Source organism: Odontesthes bonariensis, chromosome 7 (assembly GCF_027942865.1).
Source record: "Odontesthes bonariensis isolate fOdoBon6 chromosome 7, fOdoBon6.hap1, whole genome shotgun sequence".
Classification (NCBI taxonomy): domain Eukaryota; kingdom Metazoa; phylum Chordata; class Actinopteri; order Atheriniformes; family Atherinopsidae; genus Odontesthes; species Odontesthes bonariensis.
The window spans coordinates 23,086,296-23,107,980 of record NC_134512.1 but is presented as its reverse complement, the minus strand read 5'-3'; the positions used below and the strand labels follow the sequence as shown (position 1 = coordinate 23,107,980).

Genomic DNA, 21,685 nt, shown 5'->3' with positions numbered 1-21,685 from the left:
AAAACAATTTTAACATCGGGTTTTTAAAAGCTGAATAAAATATGCCCATAGGGAATGGAATGATGGTTGCACCTCAGTTGGCATAAATTACACAGAAAAGAGCCGGCCTATAGCATATAAAATCCAAAGAGTGAGGCAAGCACTGACTGACTCAGTAGCTTCGAGCAACTCTGGTCTGATATATGGTTTGGGGTAAATCTGTGTGTAATGCCTGACTAATCAGTAGGTCAACCAACTATTGAGCTTGTGTGTGTGTGTGTGTGTGTGTGTGTGTGTGTGTGTGTGTGTGTGTTGTGTGTCCCCCCCCCCATCCTGTCTTAGTGCACAGTGTAGCAGAGTAGAAGTTGCAGTAAAGAGGCCATTGTGGACGTAGTGTTCCGTTCATTACAGCTAGGAACTGTGTGTGGTTACGGAGTGTATTAATACACGATCTGCAATGATACAAGGACAGGATGTTCCCCAGGCATATCATATCTCATGTACAGGCTGACATGTGTGCTGCTCTCCTTTGTGAAGATTAGTTCAAATAAATCAGATAGCGGAAGAGTTCAGTAGCGCAGAAAAACACCTGCAGAAAGGAGACGTACATTTAGGGTAGAAGTTGTGGGTGAAACAGGGTGTCTCAAAGGCTTTTTTTTTTAATCTGTGAAAGAGTTTTCCCTCACAAGATATTGTTGTAAACATAAACGCTTCATTTTGAGTAATATGCATTGAAAGACCTTTGAAAGGACTCAAGAAAGTTTAGTTTACCCCCCTGCTGTTACACCTCACAATGGTTCGGTGTCGTGCCTCCCCTCCCCAAACACCCACATTCAGCTCTCCTTGTGAGTGTGTGTCTTGAAGTGTGGCAATAGCTATTTTTCCATCATTGTTTCTCATTGTGCATTTTGAAGTATTTTTTAACAAAAGGGTGACAAGGTTTCGTAGAACTTCTCAAATTTAGCAAAAGACTATATATTTGCTATGAGTCTTTTTGCCATAAAAGAGTTGATGCAAATAAAGAGATGGAAACACTTTTCAGAATAAGTTCAGGATAGGAGAGCATTTAGTTCATGCGACTGATCACAAGACCGATCAGTTGTCTCCACTTCTAGAGAGGAAACATGGATAGTACCGGCTGATATTAAAGAACAATTACAACATGCTAGATGGTAAAAATATCCCGAAGCCCTCTCCCTGTTTCTCCATCCGACATTTTGTTTGTTTATCTTCTGCAAGAAAGAAAGAAAGGTTTTGTTTCTGGTTACCACTACACCCACTACTCTCCACCAAATTTGCTCTGACAGTTATAAGAAAGCAGGCCCGTTGTGGCTGAGTTTCAGTAAATGCTACCTTGTGAAAACTGATTTGAAATAAAGACTGTGTCAGAATGTTTCTTCCCCTCATGAGAGTAAAATACTTTTCTAATACTAACCACTGTACCCTGAATTTCCTCACAACTGGTTCATGGCTGCCATGTCCCCAAAAATATGGATGCTGACAAATATAAGAGGTCTATCCACAAACATAATAATCATGACTCAGCAAATTTATTTTACCATCTTTTTAAGCGATCTGTTTTTTTTTTCTAAACATGAATTTCAGGCCTTTTCTGAGTTAAAATCATCATCATGAAAATTCAGGCTTTTCAGCACACAGGAACGCGCATTGTCACCTTGTTGTATTTCTGGTGAGCGTGCACTTTTTCATCAGCTCTGACTACATTTAAAGTCTTTTTTTTTAAGTTCTCAAGAATATATTTTGTCTTATTTCCACATAATATCAAACTACAGTAATAGTGTTCTGCCTGCTGATAACTGTTGGAGAATGAATGTCTCCCTGAGGTGCCAGGAGACTCAAACAGATTCACTATGCAAAGATCACAGGAGAAATGAGGGGGTTGTGATTTGTGTCTTATTCCAAACCCGTTATGACCATAATCCAAACTAGCCTCCTGCTATTTTCGCTAACTCTACTAACAGGTGCTACACGTTTACTGGAATCTCAAAAGTTGTAATTTTCCTGAGGTTTAAAAGTCTGCGTCATTTGTAGGTTTGTACAAGATGACAATCAGCAATTACAGTGAGTAACACAGCACCTTGAGTCCATTCACATAGTCTGCATGAAGGATGGACGTCACAGCTGGGCCTGAGATGAGAAGCTAACGAGGAGGTGACTTAAAGTGTAATACCACTGCAGCTGCTAAACGCTGGCTTCAAAACATCTCCCATAGGCTTCTATTCAAAAAGCATTGACGTTTCTCATGAAATACTAAGTCAGTTAAATTGTTCCACAAGTCATTGTGGCGTCATTACCTGGTTTCACTGCTTGTGATCGGTGTGCTGGTGGTCTTTTTGAAAATAAATATTCAATTATTGGGGGGGGGGTTGCCTCTGTGGCTAAGTCCATTTTTTGATATACGGTCTATGTCTCAGAGTTATAAACTGATAGAAAGAACACCATGATGGTCAGTCTATCTATGGCTGAAAATAATTTTGTAGGATTACTGATTTTCATTTAAAGATTCTTACAATGATAATACAATTTGGGGTTCTATACTGTTTGTGTTTAATCATGACCTTGTAATTAGCATTCTCGCATCTGACTGATTTCTAATAATCTGCATCAACCTGCATGTTGCAGGTCTCTTGAATGCATTGTTTCTGACAGTGACGTCATGTTCATTGTTATTTACAAGTAAGATCATCTGCTGAATGAATCTCTGCCTCAGCAGAGGAAACATGTATAAGAGCACACTGAATTAAACACACAGGAACACACAAATGGACAGAGATATAAACTGTGAGGAGCCTCAAGTCTATGTGTTTCACTAAAAAAGCTCCCCGTGGTGGCTTTAAGTACTTCATTTGGCAACAAACGCAAAATATAACAGGCATTAATATTTGATTTTGTATGGTAAAACCCGCGAGTGAGGGATTCATTTAGTCATAAATTGAAAAGGAAGATTGTTCCTCATTTGATTCACTCCCTTTATAATCCAAGTTTGGAAAAGAAAAAAACACTGTGGCCCCATTCAGACAAAAAAAAAAAAACGAGAAAAAAGATCTCAAATTGAAACACAAGCAGCACAAGTAAGGGTGGTGTCTATATATAATCGCATTCAGAAAACAGTTGTGTATAAATTGGCAGCGAATTTCTGCAGTCCTGTGTTACCACACTGGGTTGAAGCCTGTGCAACCACTTTTCTTCTGCTCTTGACAGTAGCAAAAGAGTCAGTATCCCAAAGTCCATGAATCCTTTATTGCAATGTGGAAAGCCCCATTTAAATGTCTGGTGAAACAGCATAATCAGATTAAATGTATAAAGCACAAAATATCCCAACCTGTTTTTTTCGGTATAGGCACGCATTTCCCAAACATCTACAGTGTTGTGTCTAAGTGATGTGCTGGCACAAATAGGAGTCAGTTGATGGGATCAGAGAAAAAGTAATACTTCTTCATATCCTTGTCCTGACTGATGCCATGCTACCCATGGAGGGTTTCACTGTGGGTCCCCTTCATCCAACTCCTCTGGAGGTTTAGAGTCTTCCCTCTGAGACATGGGCCACCCTGGTTCCTCCTCTGGATGCTCTCCTTCTACCTGCTCTTCTCTGCTGCCTGACTCCTCCTCTTCCTCGTCAATAGCCAGGATTGGTTCAGCCACATTGTTTAAATGTACAGATTCTGCCCCTTGACCCTTATTCTGGGCCTCGTCTTCGATCACCTTTTTCCACATCTCGTGGTTCTCCAGCAGGTGCTGGGTTATCTGGCAGAATGCTTTCCTCCTCCTCTTGGGAGCTCCTTTCTCTGCAAGAGAGAAAATAGAGCATGATTAAAAGGACATAAGTACAATTACTACTGCTACTTTTCTTCTTTTATTGCTGTGGCTGATCCCATGCTTACGTGATACTTCTGAGCTGGTGGATCCATCCTCCTCTACCGTATCCTCCTCCTCCTCATCCTCATTCTCTGTGATCTCTGGCTCTTCTTCCTCTGGGTCGGGCTCCACCCATCGTCCAGGTATTAGGCAGGCCGAGTCGTAGGAGTTACACAGCGGTCCAACGATGTGTGTGATGAATGACTCCTGGAGTTTGGCCAGCTGTGGTGCTGCTCGATCCATGAAGGGGCTGACAGGAAGGCCAAGGCTGGACTCCTCATCACCCTACATCGAGCACGAACCATTAATGTAAAACAACTACAAGCTGAAAGAATCCTAAGACACAATTCACATTTCAAAGCTCATATTATTCATAAAGAAAACAAGGCCAACCCGAAGAGGCAGGATTCATACGAGGTCTGCATCACACTGCTGCGAATGCTAGATTTGCTCCGGCTGAATGGCTCTGCAGGTCAAGTTAGTTATGTATTTGAATCAATGAACCAATTCCTCATGTTTTGTTTATAACTGCAATATTATTAGAAGCCCATCCATCCATTTTCTATATCCGCTTAATCCGTCAGTCGGGTCGCGGGGGGGCTGGAGCCTATCCCAGCAGTCATCGGGCGAGAGGCAGGGTATTATTAGAAGCCCTCACATGAATTTGAAACAACATTTCTGGATAGCAATTCTATCAGACTGGTGAAATAAAAGATTGCCACAACATCTGTGAATTAAACAAAGGCAACTGGTATTTGATCTGAGCCAAGTATGTCCAAGAGATTCATCTCAAGGCCTAAAGAAAAGCCCAGCATGTGTGATGTCTATGACGTCTTAATAGACGAGAACAAACAACATCTATAGCGAGGTTTGCAAGTTGCCTTGGTAACTGACCCTGTGTGTCATCTCATACGCCATGTATTAGAATACCTCTGTTCCAGCAAGATACTAAAGTAAGACGTGATGAGATTCATCATTAGATTGGATCCCAGATGGATCTGTAATTTGATGGAATTTCTTGAGAACTGAGCAGACATACATGCATGAAAAAAGGGGAGGGTGAGCCCTGAGATCCAGCTGTTCCTACGTCAACAATATAAACAGTTGGATGATGAATACAGTGGTAAAATATATTCAAACTGAGTTATCAAAACAAGTACAAGTTCAGAGCCGGTCAAAGGCCTAACGTTTCATTAACTGCAGGGACCTGTTAACCCAGAGATTCATCCATGTCGTCAAAAGACACCTTTTCCAGTGCTTTGGGAGTACATACAGTATATGTACACATTGTGGTAAGTATGGCTCATCATTAGCTTTATCTAAAAGGGAATGAATGTCCTTGTCTTTCAAATTTTTTCTTTTCTTCTCATTTAGAATTTACTCTCAAGTGTACTGAGAGGCTGGTGCTTCACCTGATTGACAGTTGCCTGAGCACCTTGCTCACGTCACGACACCTAGCAACAATAAAACAGCTGTCGCTGAAGAGTGTATCTCCTGCGGAGCACACGCACTCACGCCCCAGTAGACTTCAGAAAGGTTTGTACCAAGCAGGCTGTTCCACCTTGTTGAAGTAGCCAGTTACACAAGAGTCTGCACATATTCTGCGTGACTCAGAGGCAATTAGCAGAAAACAGCAGACATTCAGTGCCAAGAGGATGCCCAACAACAAAGATCATTGAGGGTGGAATGAGGCTGGGGGCACAACTGCGGCACTGTACATAATCATGAGGACACAATTACTGTACACATAACTGTACTATCTGTACAAATCTGTGGATACAGTCTATGTAAATAATTATACTAACAAGAAAAAAAGAGTAGAACACTGAACATTTACATCAACTCTTGCCAGGAAATGGTGGTGGCTCCCCATACAACAGAGGGAAACGAGTTTTTACCCTCTCAATGTGTCAACGTGTGTAGGAAATGAATGCAGGGGAGCAAAATCAATCATGTGTGAAGATAAAGAGCCTTTGTGGTAGAAAAAGTAGAGAGGAGAGTAAAATATTTCAGAATCTGTTTATGTGCTTTCTGGGACAAAACAGAAAAAGCTCATGCAAAACTAAAGCATGAGAAACGATCCTATCCCTCTTTTCGACTTTATGAGAAAGAAACATTTTAACAGGGATCTGTTTAAAGTAGGGCTGGGCAACAATTAAAATTTTTAATCTAATTAATCACATGATTTCCCTGATAAATCACGATTAATCGCATTTGTACGCGAAATCCAAAATTGAATTCAAAAGTAGTGTATAGCTTTTAGCATTTAGTTTTATTTTAAATGTGCTGCCATATAAATGAAAGTGCCATAACATTTATTGAGCAAACACACTTTTAACATCAGCATTTCTATGTAGTTTTTATGTAGAAGCCTCGCTCCACTGTCTGTTTCGTTGAATGACTTGCTGGTATCAATTGTGTGTTTTGCCTTTAAGTGATATTTTAGACTGGAACTACTACGGTGAGAAGACAATTCAACGTAGCAGTGTTTACAGATGACTTTGGTTCTGTCAACTCCGCCGTCTGGAAGAACTTTAAAATGAAAACGGCCGAGTAAAAGTTCCGTACCCTTCTCCATGTTTGTTGGATCCGCCAATTACTTTCTTTTCCGTTTCCGCAGAAGACATCAACAGACCTTTACAAAATAAAAGCCTGTGAGGAACAGACTTTTACATTAATGAAATGAAAAATAAAACAGGGGTGGTACGTGGCGTAGTGAGTTGAGCAGGCGCCCCATGTACAAGAGGCTATAGTCCTCGCTGCAGCTGGCCCCAGTTCGAGTCCCGCATCGTTAGGCCCTGTGCTGCGTGTCGTTCCCCCTCTCTCTGCCCCCTGCTTCCTGTCTCTCTGAACTTTCCTATCCATTAAAGGCACAAAAGCGCCCCCCCCCCCCCCAATTATTATTATTTTTTTTCAATTAAAAAAAAAATGCATGATAAAATATTTATCGCCGTTAAATAATTGACGAGTTAACGCGATGATAATGAGTTAACTCGCCCAGCCCTAGTTTAAAGATTCAGTGGCTGGTTTGAAACTTAAAGTTAGAACTAGGTTTACGTTCAGGCTAAGTTACAGTTAAAAATGTGATTGGGATGAGCTTGGACATTCAACAGATTATAAACATACAGTATATAGTTTTTAGAAAAGCAAAATCATTTCTTTTTGCAACAGTGCACCAGGATGTTTAGACCACAGATGTATGAATGTTACTCAGCTCCTGTGATTTCTTAAAGCCTCAAGCTGTTACATTGTATCCCCACTAAGAAAAGGTAGAATACAACACCAACGTCCTTAAAGCATTTCTGACTATATCGTCTCATGATTATCAGATGTTTTGTCTAACCATGGACTGGTGCTACTTTGACATCTCAAAATATGATGTGTTACCCTTTCTAATTTAATTCTAATCAAAAATGCTTCATGAAGCGTTTTGAGATCTCTTATTTGCAGCTCAAGTAAAAAGCAACCTATAAACATAATTATAAATCCGCTCCTACTGCATAAAGCATTAGTCCTTATAAGTTTTAATATATGATTCTAAATATCTAAGGCCAGACTTATATACAGTTGTAAATACATTATTATGTCCTATAAATGAGGTTATATTGAATTCCAAATATGGCCGTGATTAAAAGTGTCACCAATATAGCAGCTTAAACTTATGTATCTGTGACAACTTATTTTTTACATGGTGATTATGTGGTTTATTCACACTGCAGCTTTCAACCCTGTCAGCCTTTTTTTTTTTTTTTTGACAGACAACTATTGTGGGAACAGCACAAGTTTTGAAATACTTTGCTGGAACATTGTTGTTCATTTGTACTCTTGGCACCCAAGTTAAATTCTTGACACAATAATGAGGATTGAGTACTATAAATAAATTCTATTTGTATCATTCCATGGAAACCTCTGTATTTCAATAGTTCAACAGAATGTATCATTCAGTATTGAAGAATTATTTTATTATATCATAGTGCATTTGGCCTTTGTATACCCCTGCACAATAATTTGTCAGACTGGTCTACTGATCTTTAGTTAAACAATTAAATCAAGGCCTTAGTTCCCATCAGAGACCGCTCCTGTACCTGTTCATAGAACTCGTTGACAATGCCCTCCGTCCACTGCAGGTGTAGATCCTTGCACTTCAAGGGCCCATTGATGTCAGCCAGTTTAATGCACATCTGGCAAACCAGCAACCTGTCATTCTCATTCGACCAGTCGATGCCTGTCGATGGATCATCTCCCACCTGAGGGATTAATAATGAGACATATTAGTAGATTTGGTATTGATCCCCGATGGCAGACAGTGAGTGATATCTAGATATGATGCAAGCGTGATGGCTTTGATAAGCTGTTCAGAGATTGCGTATCTTTAATAATTTCTGATTTACAGCAATGATGGATTGACCGGAGGATGGCCGGATCTAGAATCTTCAATTTACAATCAATTTTAAACAAAAAAGGTTAAACTCAGCCGTGTTTGATTTGATTAATTATTCTAAGTAATGCTAAATAACATTCAGATCTGGTGAAGCTCAGGAAGCAGAGGAGTTGAAAACTTAATGTGTCTTCGTAGAGAGATCATTTGTTGCCACGAAGAGAAGTGCAGAGAGCTGTGAGAGGCATTAAGGTTAGTTTGCTGCCAAGGCAGCAAGCTCAGAGCTGGCTGACAGGCCACTGAGTAGCATTACTGTATAAACATTCACAATGGAAAAACCCAAGACCCTCCAATCCAAAGCCAACATTTTGTCTGCATCAGTTTTTGAAGTACTGCAGGGTGCTTTGTGTTTTTGACTTAGCTTAATGAAAGTCCTGCGATGCTATGTACAAACAGAACAGTTCCTAGAAAACCTCTGCACATGTTCTTCTCCATAAAGCTGACTTTCACTGTGAAAAGAGCTGAGGTAGGAAGGAAAGAGCCTCTACAGAAAACACTTGACTCAAAAAACAAAAAGTTCCACCAGACAGATCATTTGGTTTTCTGGTTTTGAGGACAACAAACTAAAATATCCCGAATACATCTTATTTGCCTGTGTTTTATTTTTTACGTCTGCTTTAATTTGATTGATTGGCATTTCTTACTTTCAATTTGAACATAGGCACAAATAAAAAGTTGATGATTCTGTCAATTTAAGATTCTCAAGGGAGCAAATCACAGTACCCACTCTTCAAAACTCTCAAAATGCTAATGTTATTTCCCATTGATATGTAATGTACCTTGGCATTGAACTCAGCCAGGAAGTCAAAGTGCTTCTTCAGGTCGGTGGCCAGTATGGCCTCAATGACCAGGAAACGGAAACGTTTGAACTCCACATGGTCCAGGTTTACAAGGAAGTTGAACTCTGGCTGTGACATGAAGAGGTTCCAGGCTGAGGCAGCATGGTGGTTCTCCAAAACCGAGCGGTCATTATAGAGCACCGCCTGCAAACGCACAAACACTCTGCATGAACATGTGCAAGGATGTATCCAAATTAATCTAGCAATCCCATGCATATAGTACAGAAAATGATTAGCTAATGATTACAGAGATGTAAGAGAAATCTGCATTTCTGCTCTCTGATGAATAAGCTTTAAGTATGAAAAAAAGATTCTGATGCTCTAAATTTGTGAAATATTCAAAGACAGAAAATGGCAGAACACAGTCTCCAGCTATAAAAAGCAATACAGTTTCATTAAATCAATCATAAAGGGATGATTGTCTGATTTTATCGTCAAAGGCATTCAATTTGCATCATATTTCCAGTGCAGTTCAGCAGTGAAAAATTAAAAATCAGCAATAACTCGAGTAAAACACTTCAACTCTCTTTGATACAAATCAGATACTGTTCGATACCAGTCAGTAGGCTTCATAGCTAAAGTACCTGTGGGGCGCTGGTGGCCACGAGGAAAGCATTTGTCCTCCCTGGGTGATCATAGTCGTGCATTGCAGCAGCCACGTAAAGGGCCATAAGCTCCAGAGCAGGTATGAGGCCTGACAAGCAGCCGTAACCATCCTCTGACACAGTGTAGGTCTTTGAAACCAGGAAGCCCATATGACTGTGTGTTATTCCACTGTCGGAGTCTAGCCGCAGGGGAGCAGACAGAGTGAGGAGGTTTAGGAACAGGGTGGCAGAATTTACAAAGCACACATACTGTACTTTTATGTGCATGTGCCACTAATGCACACAACCAAAGAGACACACAACCTTGATCGTTGAAATCCACTTTCATATGGATCAAAGGGATGGCCCTGGTAAGGCATACAAATGAGGTTATGGAAATACGGGTGAGGGGGAACTCTAATCCGCCAGCAATTTCATGCTGTTCTAGACTTCAAATAGTGTTTGGTACGTAAATGCAAGTGCCAAAAGCATGCGTAAGATAGGACAAACTGTGAGTAGGATAAGAACACACATTCCTGCAGGTTGGATGATCTGACATTTATACGATGCCTCACAGTGAGGCTGAAGGCAGATGGAAAAGTCGAATAAAAAGGTTTGGCCCACACATAGGTAATCGTTAATGTTGTAAATTACTTATCAAAAGGGAAAACTACATAAAAAGGTATTGCTGTTACAGCACCTCAATGTGGCTGTTACAACTTCAAGCACGCCTTTAAGGACTGATAATTTTACACACAGACCAGCCACCCTGCAAGACCCACAAACATTAGCATGAAAGAGCTGATGGACACACCGGAGTCACTGGCAGAGCCGTGATCTGTAATGAGGCTGGGCAGACCAGGAACAGCCTGCGTCGTGAGGTACCAGACTGCATGAAGCACATCGGTAGCGTGTACCCTGTTGTGATCTGGATCAGAGAAGAAAACAACTTTTCTTAGGACATAATCCCCTCCACCAGGGTGCACTGCTGCGCTGCGTATGTTTCTCATAACACTGGAAAGGCAGCATGCTGCACAGTCATATAGGATTAACACTTGGAAGTCTGTATGGCACTTCCATCTAGTGGCTGTTTCCACTATTACAGCTGGAAAGAAAATAATAGTAAACGCAAGCGAAACAAAAAAAACACAACAAGCAATAAGACCTTAAAGCTTACATGGTATGTCTCTGTAACCATTCTCGAGGGCATGGAAGTAGTTCATGAATTCTTTTACTGGGATCTTGAAGGTGTCAAACAGGCCAGTGTCTTCAAAAAGCCTGTAAGATACCTGCCACACAAAAATCAGAGCCTTGTCAGAGTGTGACTTGAATCATATCAAATACACACCAAAGGTGAGTAAAACCCTGAGACCTAGTGTCCTACAGTATAATAAAAAGTACAAGTTACATATAAGAACTCAATGCAACAAAAAGAAAAAAACACATTTACTGATACAATCTTTTTCTTTGAATTGTGTTTTTTTCTTGTACAAATTGTCAGACGTTTGGCCAGTTTTCAAATACTGGTTTATAGAGATACACATGATTTAAGTCATGTGACATATCAATTATTTGACTAAACAGGACATAAATGTCCCTTTTTTTCTTGTATGATTTCTGATGTTTGCTTTGGGTCACTATCTTGCTAAATCGTTCCTCGTCTGTCAGTCCTCCGGAGACTGATAGTTCTTTTGTCAGCGAGTATTTTAGTGAATTCAGGAGCATTTGTGACACCAATTGTTGCTCTTATGGCTGTACTCCGGGGATACCGACATCCGGTCCTCGGGGGCTGCTGCCCTGCAGGCTTTAGATGTTTTCCTGCTTCATCACACCTAATTCAGATGAAATGGATCTCTTCAAAAGATTGTTAAGTTCTGCACTAGCCTGCTAATGATGCATTGATCAGAATCAGGTTTGTTCATTACTGCTCTCTGACGCTCTCACCTGACTGAGGATCCGTCCATATTTCCCATTCGTCTTCTCCATCATGGTGAAGATGGGGAAGTTCCAATTATTAAGCTGACTCATCAAAGGCTCCAAGTCTTCCATTACTAATGGCTCTGGTGCCAGAATTGGTTTACCCTGTACAAGTGGCACATGATGAAAGTCTTACATGTTGCAGTGACAAACTCAATTGCTCATTTGTGTTACGCTTCTGCCTTCTTAACACTCTACTAATATATCAAAGGCTGAGAGTATTGTTTGTTGCAGACGTGTGTGAGAATGGCTCTGCCTCGACTAACCTCGGGAGGTATTAATCCGTGGAGGATGACACTCTGGGAGGGGCTCTTCCCTTCCTCTGTGTCCTCCTCTGTGTGTACTACATCACTGCTGTCACTGTGGTTGGCTTCATGGGTGCTGTCATAGTCCGACGACACAACCACTTGGTCCTCTGCTGGTAAAACAGAAACAAAGGGCTGTCAGAATGTGGCCAAGGGGGAAATCCACTGTAAATCAGCTAAAATAGATGAAAAATCAGTTTCTTATCAACTTCTCATTGACCCTGGCTTTTTCTAACAGGTCATTTTATAAATTTCTCAGAATACAAGTCTCAGAGGTGGTAGTTTGTTTGTTAATTAATACTGGAGCATCAATGGGTTGCTACCTTATCCCATACTCTAAATCAGGGGTGGCCAACCCGCGGCTCTGTCTGGTTTCATGCGGCTCTTACGTTCATATCAAAATTTATGTTTGTGTTTTGTTTTTTTTTATGTGCGTGTTCGCTTCGTTTGAGTTCAATACGGCAGCGATCTCCAACCTTTTTTGCTCCATGGATCGGTTTAATGTCAGACAATATTTTCACGGACCGGCCTTTCAGGTGTGGCGGATAAATACTACAAAATAAAATGATACAACCAACACAGACTCTGTGGTATTTAGTAAATATAATAATAAACTTGAATACACTGTGTACTTGTATGTAACTTTATTAGCAGCGTCCTCCTGACATAACATCCTCTCTGCCTCCTAACGCTATCTGGTCGCTAAGGTAACGCTTAAACATGTCTTCAAAATGCAGCTTTCTTTTTCTTAGTGGTCACAGCCTCTTCTTCCGTCTCCTCACTGGGAAGAAGCTTTCCAAACACGTCTGTTTTTGACTCATTTTGCTCGGTTCGTGGGTTTAATATCAGCATTGATGCGTCACGAGACCGAGACGAGAGCGAGTCAAGAACAGATGGATGGAACGGAGAGAATTCTGTCATTTTTCAAAATAATGTGGCTCTTTGTGGTAACACAGTTAAAAATGCGGCTGTTAGTCTCTGACCGGTTGGCCACCCCTGCTCTAAATATTCTTTTAAATATATGTCTGGTGGTAGTTAAAGAAATGTGTGTCTACATTTTAAACTGGTTGGTGAGTACTGATGCTAGATCGTGACCATGTTTACTTTTAAATTAAATAGATTAGAATCCTGAAGATAACCTCATTTGACAACACATGTAAGTTTATCTATTCTTTGTAGAATTGACTGAAGAAAACCAAAAAAAGACAGAAATATCTGTGCATTTTCCTGGTTAGATAACAAAAAGCAGATCCCTTAAGACAGTCATTTGATTGGGGTTTCCATTAGTTAGAATATGTTTACCTCTATCAGCATACTGTAAAGATGCTAGACACGCACACACACACTTGGAAGTAGTGGCAGAAAGAAAGAGCATACCTGATCGTGGTATCCTGTCCCCCTTGTCTATCGAGCCCTCCCCATGGTTCAGTCTGATGTATGGTCTCCCACAACTGCAGAAAAAAGGGGATTTACCGTTAAAGAGGATATTACAAATTAACTCTACATTACTACATGGAGAGAGCGTACTTGTTATGTTGTATGGACATGAAGTCAATTCCACAATAAAGCTGTGGGGACTCACTTCCCCTCTTCTGGGCCAACAAACAAGATCCCACTGTGTAAATCATTCGATCTTGAGGGTGAAAAATAAAATGCACTTTCAGGGTCTATGATATCCACTGCTCTGAGATTTCTATTCAGATGTCGTTTAGAAAAAATCTACTTTACTAATCAAATTCAAGATTTGTTTTGTTTGCTCGTTTGTTTTATTAGTTTTTATAGCATCTGAGGATAAGTTTAAGTTAATTTCCTTGATTTAAGGAATTAGATCTTAAATATTTACAATCCCACAAAGAGTTTTTGTTTGAGAAAGCAAAAAGTGTGTGTGTTTGTAGAGGGAAAAACTCTGCTCTTTGTATCTGCACCAAAAAACAGTGGGACTAAGGCCATTCACCACATCTGTGTTTGATGACTAACCAGTCTGCAACAGTTGTCAAGAAAAAACTTAATGGGATTCCTACTGTGCTGTCCAACAGACATTATACAGATGCTGCAAGAAAGTACTCATTAATGAATCTAATGGATGCACACATTAAAAAATCTCAATGGGAATAAACAAAAAAACAGATTTGAAACATTTGCTGGTCCTGGCTTTGTTATAAATGACTCATTAGCATGCATGTCCGCCCTCTTTGAAATTTATGACAGAGAAGTGTCAGCCACATGAGCAACCAACTGCAACCCACAATCTTGGAGACGGATGAGAATTTTCACGTTTAGTGACCTGTTTGTAAATCAAAGAACAAATGTCATCTTTTACAGAAGGGGGATAGTCACTGTGGGAAGCCTCCGGAGCTGCTCTCAACAGTTTTTCCATGTTTCTCCACTGTCAGGCTGTAGGTGGTTCCAATTAAAATACCTCTCCCTAAATGTTGTAAAACCTGCCTTCTCAGAGCAGGAAATGCCTGCCGTTAGCGCATGGTGTCACAGGGAGCACAAAGGCCTGTAGTGTGTCTATCTCCTCCTGATAAAGTGTTTCTGGAACACTTTGGAGCTGTACCCACCCAGTATAATGGTCCTGGGGCCCTAACAAAGGGCGTTCTGTTGTATTTGCGTGGCCAGGTTGGACCACTGTGTCTAATGCCTAGCAGGTGTGGAATATAAAATAGTTTGATAGTTTGGCGGTTGAACAGTTAGAACATTATTGTCAGGGGGTCTGGGCAGGCAGCAGCGTTTGGCTTAAGAGGTTTAGTTTTAATGAAAGGTGAAGAGCTGGCAGACACTTTCGCTATTCTGCTAATGCAGCAGAATAACCTCGACTACTGACACTGAGCCTCCAGCACTGAATGTAAATAAGGAGGTCGGTCATTTTCACGAGAGGAATCTGTCAGTCAGGTATCAAGTGACTCTGCTTTTATCTCAGGAAAAAAATAAAAATAACAACACAGTGTAGTTACAGTGGTTAGCTTTGTAATTAAAGTAATTTAACTGTCTCAGTGAGATATACACATACATTAAAAAAACACAATGCACATTCCAGAATGTACTGTATGTGCTTCAAAACCTGTCTGCAAGAAATAACATTTATCTACTATGTCAGGAGGTGTTGTGGCTTATATTTGTGGGCAGGATATAACTGTGTGAGGGAAAAGCCCGCATCTGACAGTGTTAGCAAAAAAATTGGTTATGGCTAGGTGATCATAGGTTCAGCTTGATACCAAATAAATGAAAAGATAAATCCAGTCTAATACCTCAACATGATGGGATTTGGGTCCCTTTGTAACCTAAACTTTTGTGTAAAGGTTAAAACACAATCAGAAAAGAACTCATTGTTCTGTTGGAAACAGGATTGGGCAGAAACAAACAGAAAAAAAAGATAAGTATTCAGTGAATTTCTTTCATTTTCAGGATCAACTAATCTTTTAATTATTCCTTCAATGGACAAACTTGAGTCTATGACCTCAAAATGTGCCGTCTGTGTTACAAACTGAATAAAAATCTTAAACCTGCTTTCATCTAACCCACAAACACAAGAAATATTAACGCTACAGGAGAATCCTTTGCAGAAGAACCAATCAAATGGTTCAGATTATATTACAATTACCTTTTCAGTTATTTTTTTGATGGCTGCAATGAATGTTTCCTTTTTACGGCAACATAAATTTAATTTGGGTCTTAGCAAACATATTTATTGTAAATTAGTTGTAAATATTTTCAGCTTAACAGTCAGGGTTAGTTTTCATGCTTTTTCACAGGACTAATGATATTAATCTCAAAGCTTCTTTCCTACTCTCTACAGGATTATCCAAAATAAAATAACGACTCTGCAAAGTCTCCTCCCTGCATGTTTGGAGACCCACAGTAAGCTCCAACTGGCCTCTGCTTGCTCCCCTCTGCTGCATTTTACTCCCAGATTTTAAACTCAACCACTCGCAGCAGGTTGACAGATTACCTTTGGTGCAGAGCCCAAACGGACAGTCTCCAAGCCACGATAAACACAGCAACCATTATTTCTGCTTCCAGTAATCTACATACTCATGAGCCAGATGACGTGAAGAAGATAACAGCCCAGTGGCCCAGGCTGAGGGAAATGGAAGATATCAATTGGGCCCTTTTTACGGGGCCTGTCTGATAACAAGCTGATATTATTGGCTTTGAAGTTGGTGTTATTCCTTCTTGACACTGCATGTCACTGAAGGCTGACATGATGGAAAATGAAGTGAGGAGGAAAAGAGAAGCCTAATGTCCTAATTAAGATTGTTCAGATTTAATGAGGGAGCAGAGAGAAGGGAATTGAAGCCATGTGTTCATTTTCCTCCGACCTCTCCTCCATGTGTTCTGTCCTTCCGTCTTTTCCAACAGTTTCTCTAAGGACTTATTACACATCATGAGAGATTATTGCTGTTTTGTTTGATCTGTAAAGAAATTTATATATTACTACATTTTTGGCCAGACACTAATAAGCACGGCCCATAAATTACAAAAAGGCTCCCTTCTACTCCCCGTGATAGCTTTGTTGAAGTGTAGCTTGTGAAATTGTGTGTTTGCATGTTCCCATAAAATGAGACCCTCATAAGTTTGATCCCAACAACAGTAAGTTGTTTTGAGTAGGCATGTGCGATGGTTTATGTCTTTCAACTTAATACTAAAGCCACAGCTGTCCTCTTCGTTCATTTTTGGTATCCGGGTGAGAGTCAGAGGACTAAAACAAAATCTGTCTGAAATGCTACTCAGAAGAGACTCCAGTAAACTAAACCGAGAGGCTCTCAGTATACTTCAACTGCCTCAGTATAACCTTTGCCAGAAGAAGCAGCTGTGACAGTGTATTTGAATGTGTGCGATTGTGTTAATTGTGGGATTATGGTGACAAGAGAGAGGCCTAGGTGTTTATTTACACTCACACCACCAAAAGTGGCCGTAACTGGAGCCCTCTGCTGGGCTGGGTGACGCTACATGACCAGGTGACAAGGCTTTGTGTACAAAGGCTGCTCAGTGTGCGTACATTTACAGAACTTGCTCAAGTATCAAGCTGTCATTGTGCAAACAGACTCAAACAAGCCACTGAAGGATGCAGCCCACACAGTTCTTTGGAGGGCTCAAGATACAAAGGAAAACGGAGCATGAAACGTGGTGCAGTAAATAAACTCAGATGAAGGCTGGGGACTTTTCCAATGTATTAATATTACGCTATGGATAAATGTAGAGCGTTCTAAAATTTTTAAAACAGACTTCATAGTTGCCTTATTTAATTACATCTTTTATCAGCAGTAGACACAAAGAATTACATTTAGCCAACTTAATCTCATGAATTAAGTTGCTGATTTGTGGAAAGAAAGAAAGAAAGAAAATAAAGTTTTTCACTGATTTGAGTTTAGAGCAGAAAAGAAGCAAAAGCAAAAACAGAAACCCACAGTACAACTAAGTTATTTTATGGATCTCACTTTATGCACAGGATATGCTGACCACAAAGTATCGACAGAAAATGGGTGATGAAATTACAAATAAGTGGAACAAAGAAGGTAAACCCAGGAAAACATACACAGAGCAAAAGCACAGAAAAGCGAGGGGGCAGATGTGACTACAAACTGTGCTGTAGAGCGTACTTCTCGGAGTGAGTCAGACTTCTTGTAAGAGTTGGTTCACATACCATACTCATTATCTTGACAATAGCAAATATAAATACGTTGTACAGGTGTTGAAGTTGCTTTTGCTCAAGTGTCACATGATCTGACCTGATGGATACAGCAGCAAATTACTCTGTTCTGTTCAGTAAGCATTTAATAGGAAACATACACATCAGAAAGGTCGAAGATAAGGAAATACAGGTCAATGTTAAGGAGGCCATACAATGGTTTTAGGTTTTTCCCGTTCCTTTGGTGTGTCACATGGCTTTTTTTCTGCATGTAAAAGGTCTGCAAGGTTCACACCAAACAAAGTGACATAAAGGACTTCTGTGAGGTGACTTCAGGTGCAGATGACAACAGTCAGCAGATCATCTGCTGAAGGTGTGGGGCAATACCTGACTCATCTAAAAAGGCCTCCAGCTGCATCTGAAGCTGAGGTGAGTTTGTGTCTTTTTGAACTCAAAGAAACAAATTTGACAGAAGAAAACAAATAAAGGAAGAAACGTATGCAACATAAACTCAACATGATTCTACAATAAGAGCACATCAGTTTTCATAATGCTAATCAAAAGTAAAGTTGCATGTTACGCTTTTCATTTCATGATTGACTGAGAGATTTAGTCAATATCAGACAGCTGGGAGTTAGTAGTGTTAAACAGAATTCTATCAGTTGCACTCCCAGAAAGATGGAGGATTGATTGTTTGATTAGCAAATAGATACATTTCAAACTGCACTTACAGTATGATACAGTGCAGTTTTCAGGACAAAGAGGGAAGCATACTTGACTGTTACATTGGAAATATAACCAGGTCTTTTTCAGGTTGTTTGACTGGCCTACAGTCCAACCTAAAGATGAAAGGAAAAAAAGGAAGGGAGAAAAGATGTCAGTGAAGGAAAAGAGAGGGTAGATGCCAGAAGTGACGAAAAGACATTCAAAAACAAGAGCGATGGAGGATCCTGCTGCAAGGCCATTTTCTTTCATCTAAATTTCAATGGAAAAATTTGCCTTTCAACTTTCATTGATGCATCAATTGTACTGAGGTAAATTGTCAAGCTGTCATGCTTTGATTGGAAAAATTGTAACTTGAGTCTATGATCAGTCTATTATTAGAACAGTATTAGATAACTTTGAGATGGTATCTAAGTCTTTGGGTTGGACTTTTAACTTTTAAAATTTCAGGTGTAAAACAACCATTGGTGGTTTCACATCTGGATGCCCAGCCCTCAAAGCTGAACCTTGGTTAGATAAACAAAGTGGTCTCAGTCCGAATCAAACTGCTCATAGCTCAGTTTGTTTGTAGAGTGAACAGTTTGGCATTGTTTGGGCCTTGGACCAATCACAGGGAATTTCAGCTAACTATCACCTGAACCAGAACAGTATAAATGAGTTGCACTTGGGTAGACCAGGTTATTACTTGAAATATGGTCAGACTATATGTGATAAAATGAACTGAAGAAAATTCTTGGAAAAAAATTAACTTTTCATATACTTTCAGGGAAGATGAGAGAAGAGATCTGAGGGACAGGGAGTGCTATGTCACCTGAAGACCAAGAAAATTTGACTAAAGTACACAATGTATTTAGTGTGAGTTACAGCGATGCAACAACTGATAGGAAGAACAATTGCCTTTTCTATAATAATTTGGGTTGCCTGCCCACCAATCCCCCAAATCAATGTGGTGGAGTCTTCTCCAGCTTCAAGTTCAAGTGTGGCTAACCATGTGCTCACTGACACAAGTAAGCACCTCAGGAAACTTCAGCATCCGGACAGATTAAATCTCAGTTCACCGCCGGAAACACACTGTGTTGTGGAAGAAGACATGCTCCGGGATCACTGTGAAACATTCCTGTGATCGGACACGACTGCACTGGTCAGATCAGAGCATAGTTACAGTGATCTGAACAGAAGTCACCGGAACATGTGACTGTCTTCTTCAAGAGTATGGTGCATTTCTAATGCTGAGAGGAGATTCCGCACATCCAGATACTAAAGTTTTCATCGAACCATTGCAGTCTTTGCAAACTACTCAAACTCAAACTACCACTGGATCTTTGAGAAAATTGGGGAATAACAACATAACACAACATTATTGATGAAGAATATTTACTTTTGTAAATGCAAACTCACTAAAACCTCTTTGTCTTCTTTGTCAAATTTTCTAGAACCAGCCCTGTTCAGACAGGATGTGAGACGAGGCGCTGCACAGTATGAGAAATGAAAGCACGCAAAACTTTTCTTCTCTGCCCTGAAAATAACCCCTCAAACCTTTTAATGAACATAATATGGGCTCTTAAAATCTGAATTCTAATGATTCTCAGATAAAGCCGACAACCTGAAAGAATACTGAAGGTTTATCTACCATGAGCCCAAGGCAGTATTATGGGCCAGATAACATATTTTTCCAATCATCATGGTTTGAATAATTACCTTGCAGAACAAGAGGCTTGTGTTTTTATGGGAACAATTCAGTGTTACAGTATGGCTGTAATCATTTATTAACTTCATCAAATAAATGCTTCCACAACAAAAAACATTTTAAAATACACAGCTATAGACTGGCTGGCTTCCTATACTGGCAACTACATGGATGAATTCACTTGAAACAGACATTTTAAGTCAGTCTCACAACACATATACCAAACTACATTTAGTACATTAAGATGCTACCCTCCTTTATTCATTCTGTCATTGAACATCCGACTGAACATAGTTGCCCTGAGGATGTTATTTGTCTCCAATTTCCAAATCAGAAAAAAGAATAAACAAAGCATGGAAACAGTAGTATTTTCATACAATTATTCACCTAACGTTAGTTTCTAAATTAATCCGAGGAGGGAAATAAACCATGCAGTTTCAGAGTCACGCCTCATTTTACATCTACAATGCCAAGTTTTAACAATCGCTAACAAGTTTCAGGGAGATTGCAAAAAGCAGTAAATTAGTTTTTATCTCAACCTTTGCTTACTGGTCCAGCAAGTGCGTAAGCAAGCTGATTCAAATCTTCACACGTTGTTTTTTCTGGACATTAAACCTTAAAGAGTGTTAAAATGGAGGCTTATATACGGAAAGGGAGATGCTGAATTCACGCTCTGTGTGTACACAGATTCTTATGGATGATTACAGCAGTAGAATACAAAGGTTATCAGCAGCAACTGTATTGTTTGAATCCCTGCAGGCGGCTTTCAGTGTGTCTTTGAGTCAAGACATCAGACATGGCTTTCTGAAGTTCTTCCTCTTATCTGCACATTAATAATTGAGCTGCAGATTCAGATTAGAGATCAGACAAAATCTCGAAATTATGCACACATACAGAAACCTACACTGTTTAAAAACGGTCCCCCGAGCTTGGCACCACATAGACATTAGAGATGCTCATTTACAGCATACAGCCACCCAGAAGTGTCTGTATTTGTAAAGTTGTGCTGGCCTTCATTGGAAGATTTTCGGATCTGTGACAAAAGCTCAACATGGGAGATGAGGTGCTGAGGATGAAACACAAAAAGACTCTCTCTTGTTGAGATGTTATCAATATTTAAAAGACAATGGAGCTTGTGCTGCTTTAGGCATCTTGTGCATCGTAGAAATATTGCACGCACACATTCTTGTACACAAACGAAAATTTTAAAGCTGAAACTTCATTTTCTGCTCCTTTGAAATTCACAATAAACACTTTTTCTCGTGTGCTGTTCGAAGATAATCCAAACATAATGTCACGGTAATCACAAACTAATTATAAGGAATGCAATTTGTGCTCTGATCACAGTAAATTGTGCATCAATAGTTCACTCGGTAATCAAAACTATTCTCATAAATTAAGTCACTGTATTTTTCAAGAAAGAATCTGTGTGACTCAGAGGGACCACATTCAGTGCAGTTTAACTGCATCTGTGTTTGTCCCGTCTGCACACAAATGTTCGTGAGCAACGATGAAACTTCTCTAACCTACAATGTCATCCTCCCAAAGTGCACGGAAACCTCCGAAACACCTACACAAACACAACCACAGTGAAATATACAGAGCAATATAGATCTACCTCTGAACTGTGACATGTCTGTGTAGC

General features: G+C 40.0%; 1 protein-coding gene across 2 annotated transcripts in view; it reads right to left on the bottom strand.

The window, feature by feature from the left end:
- Positions 1–3,276: 3,276 nt before the first annotated feature.
- Positions 3,277–21,685, bottom strand: part of LOC142384147 (cGMP-inhibited 3',5'-cyclic phosphodiesterase 3A-like) — a 76,482-nt gene continuing 58,073 nt past the window's right edge. The window contains exons 5-14 of one of the 2 annotated variants that reach the window (XM_075470144.1): positions 13,376–13,449; positions 11,960–12,111; positions 11,661–11,798; positions 10,894–11,005; positions 10,531–10,644; positions 9,717–9,916; positions 9,073–9,276; positions 7,941–8,102; positions 3,882–4,140; positions 3,277–3,785 (exon numbers count right to left, since the gene is read on the bottom strand). In XM_075470144.1, coding sequence (XP_075326259.1) covers positions 3,481–3,785; positions 3,882–4,140; positions 7,941–8,102; positions 9,073–9,276; positions 9,717–9,916; positions 10,531–10,644; positions 10,894–11,005; positions 11,661–11,798; positions 11,960–12,111; positions 13,376–13,449 — 1,720 coding nt within the window. In that variant the 3' untranslated portion in view covers positions 3,277–3,480. The remainder of the gene's footprint in view (positions 3,786–3,881; positions 4,141–7,940; positions 8,103–9,072; positions 9,277–9,716; positions 9,917–10,530; positions 10,645–10,893; positions 11,006–11,660; positions 11,799–11,959; positions 12,112–13,375; positions 13,450–21,685) is intronic. The other variant, XM_075470145.1, reaches the window with a different exon arrangement.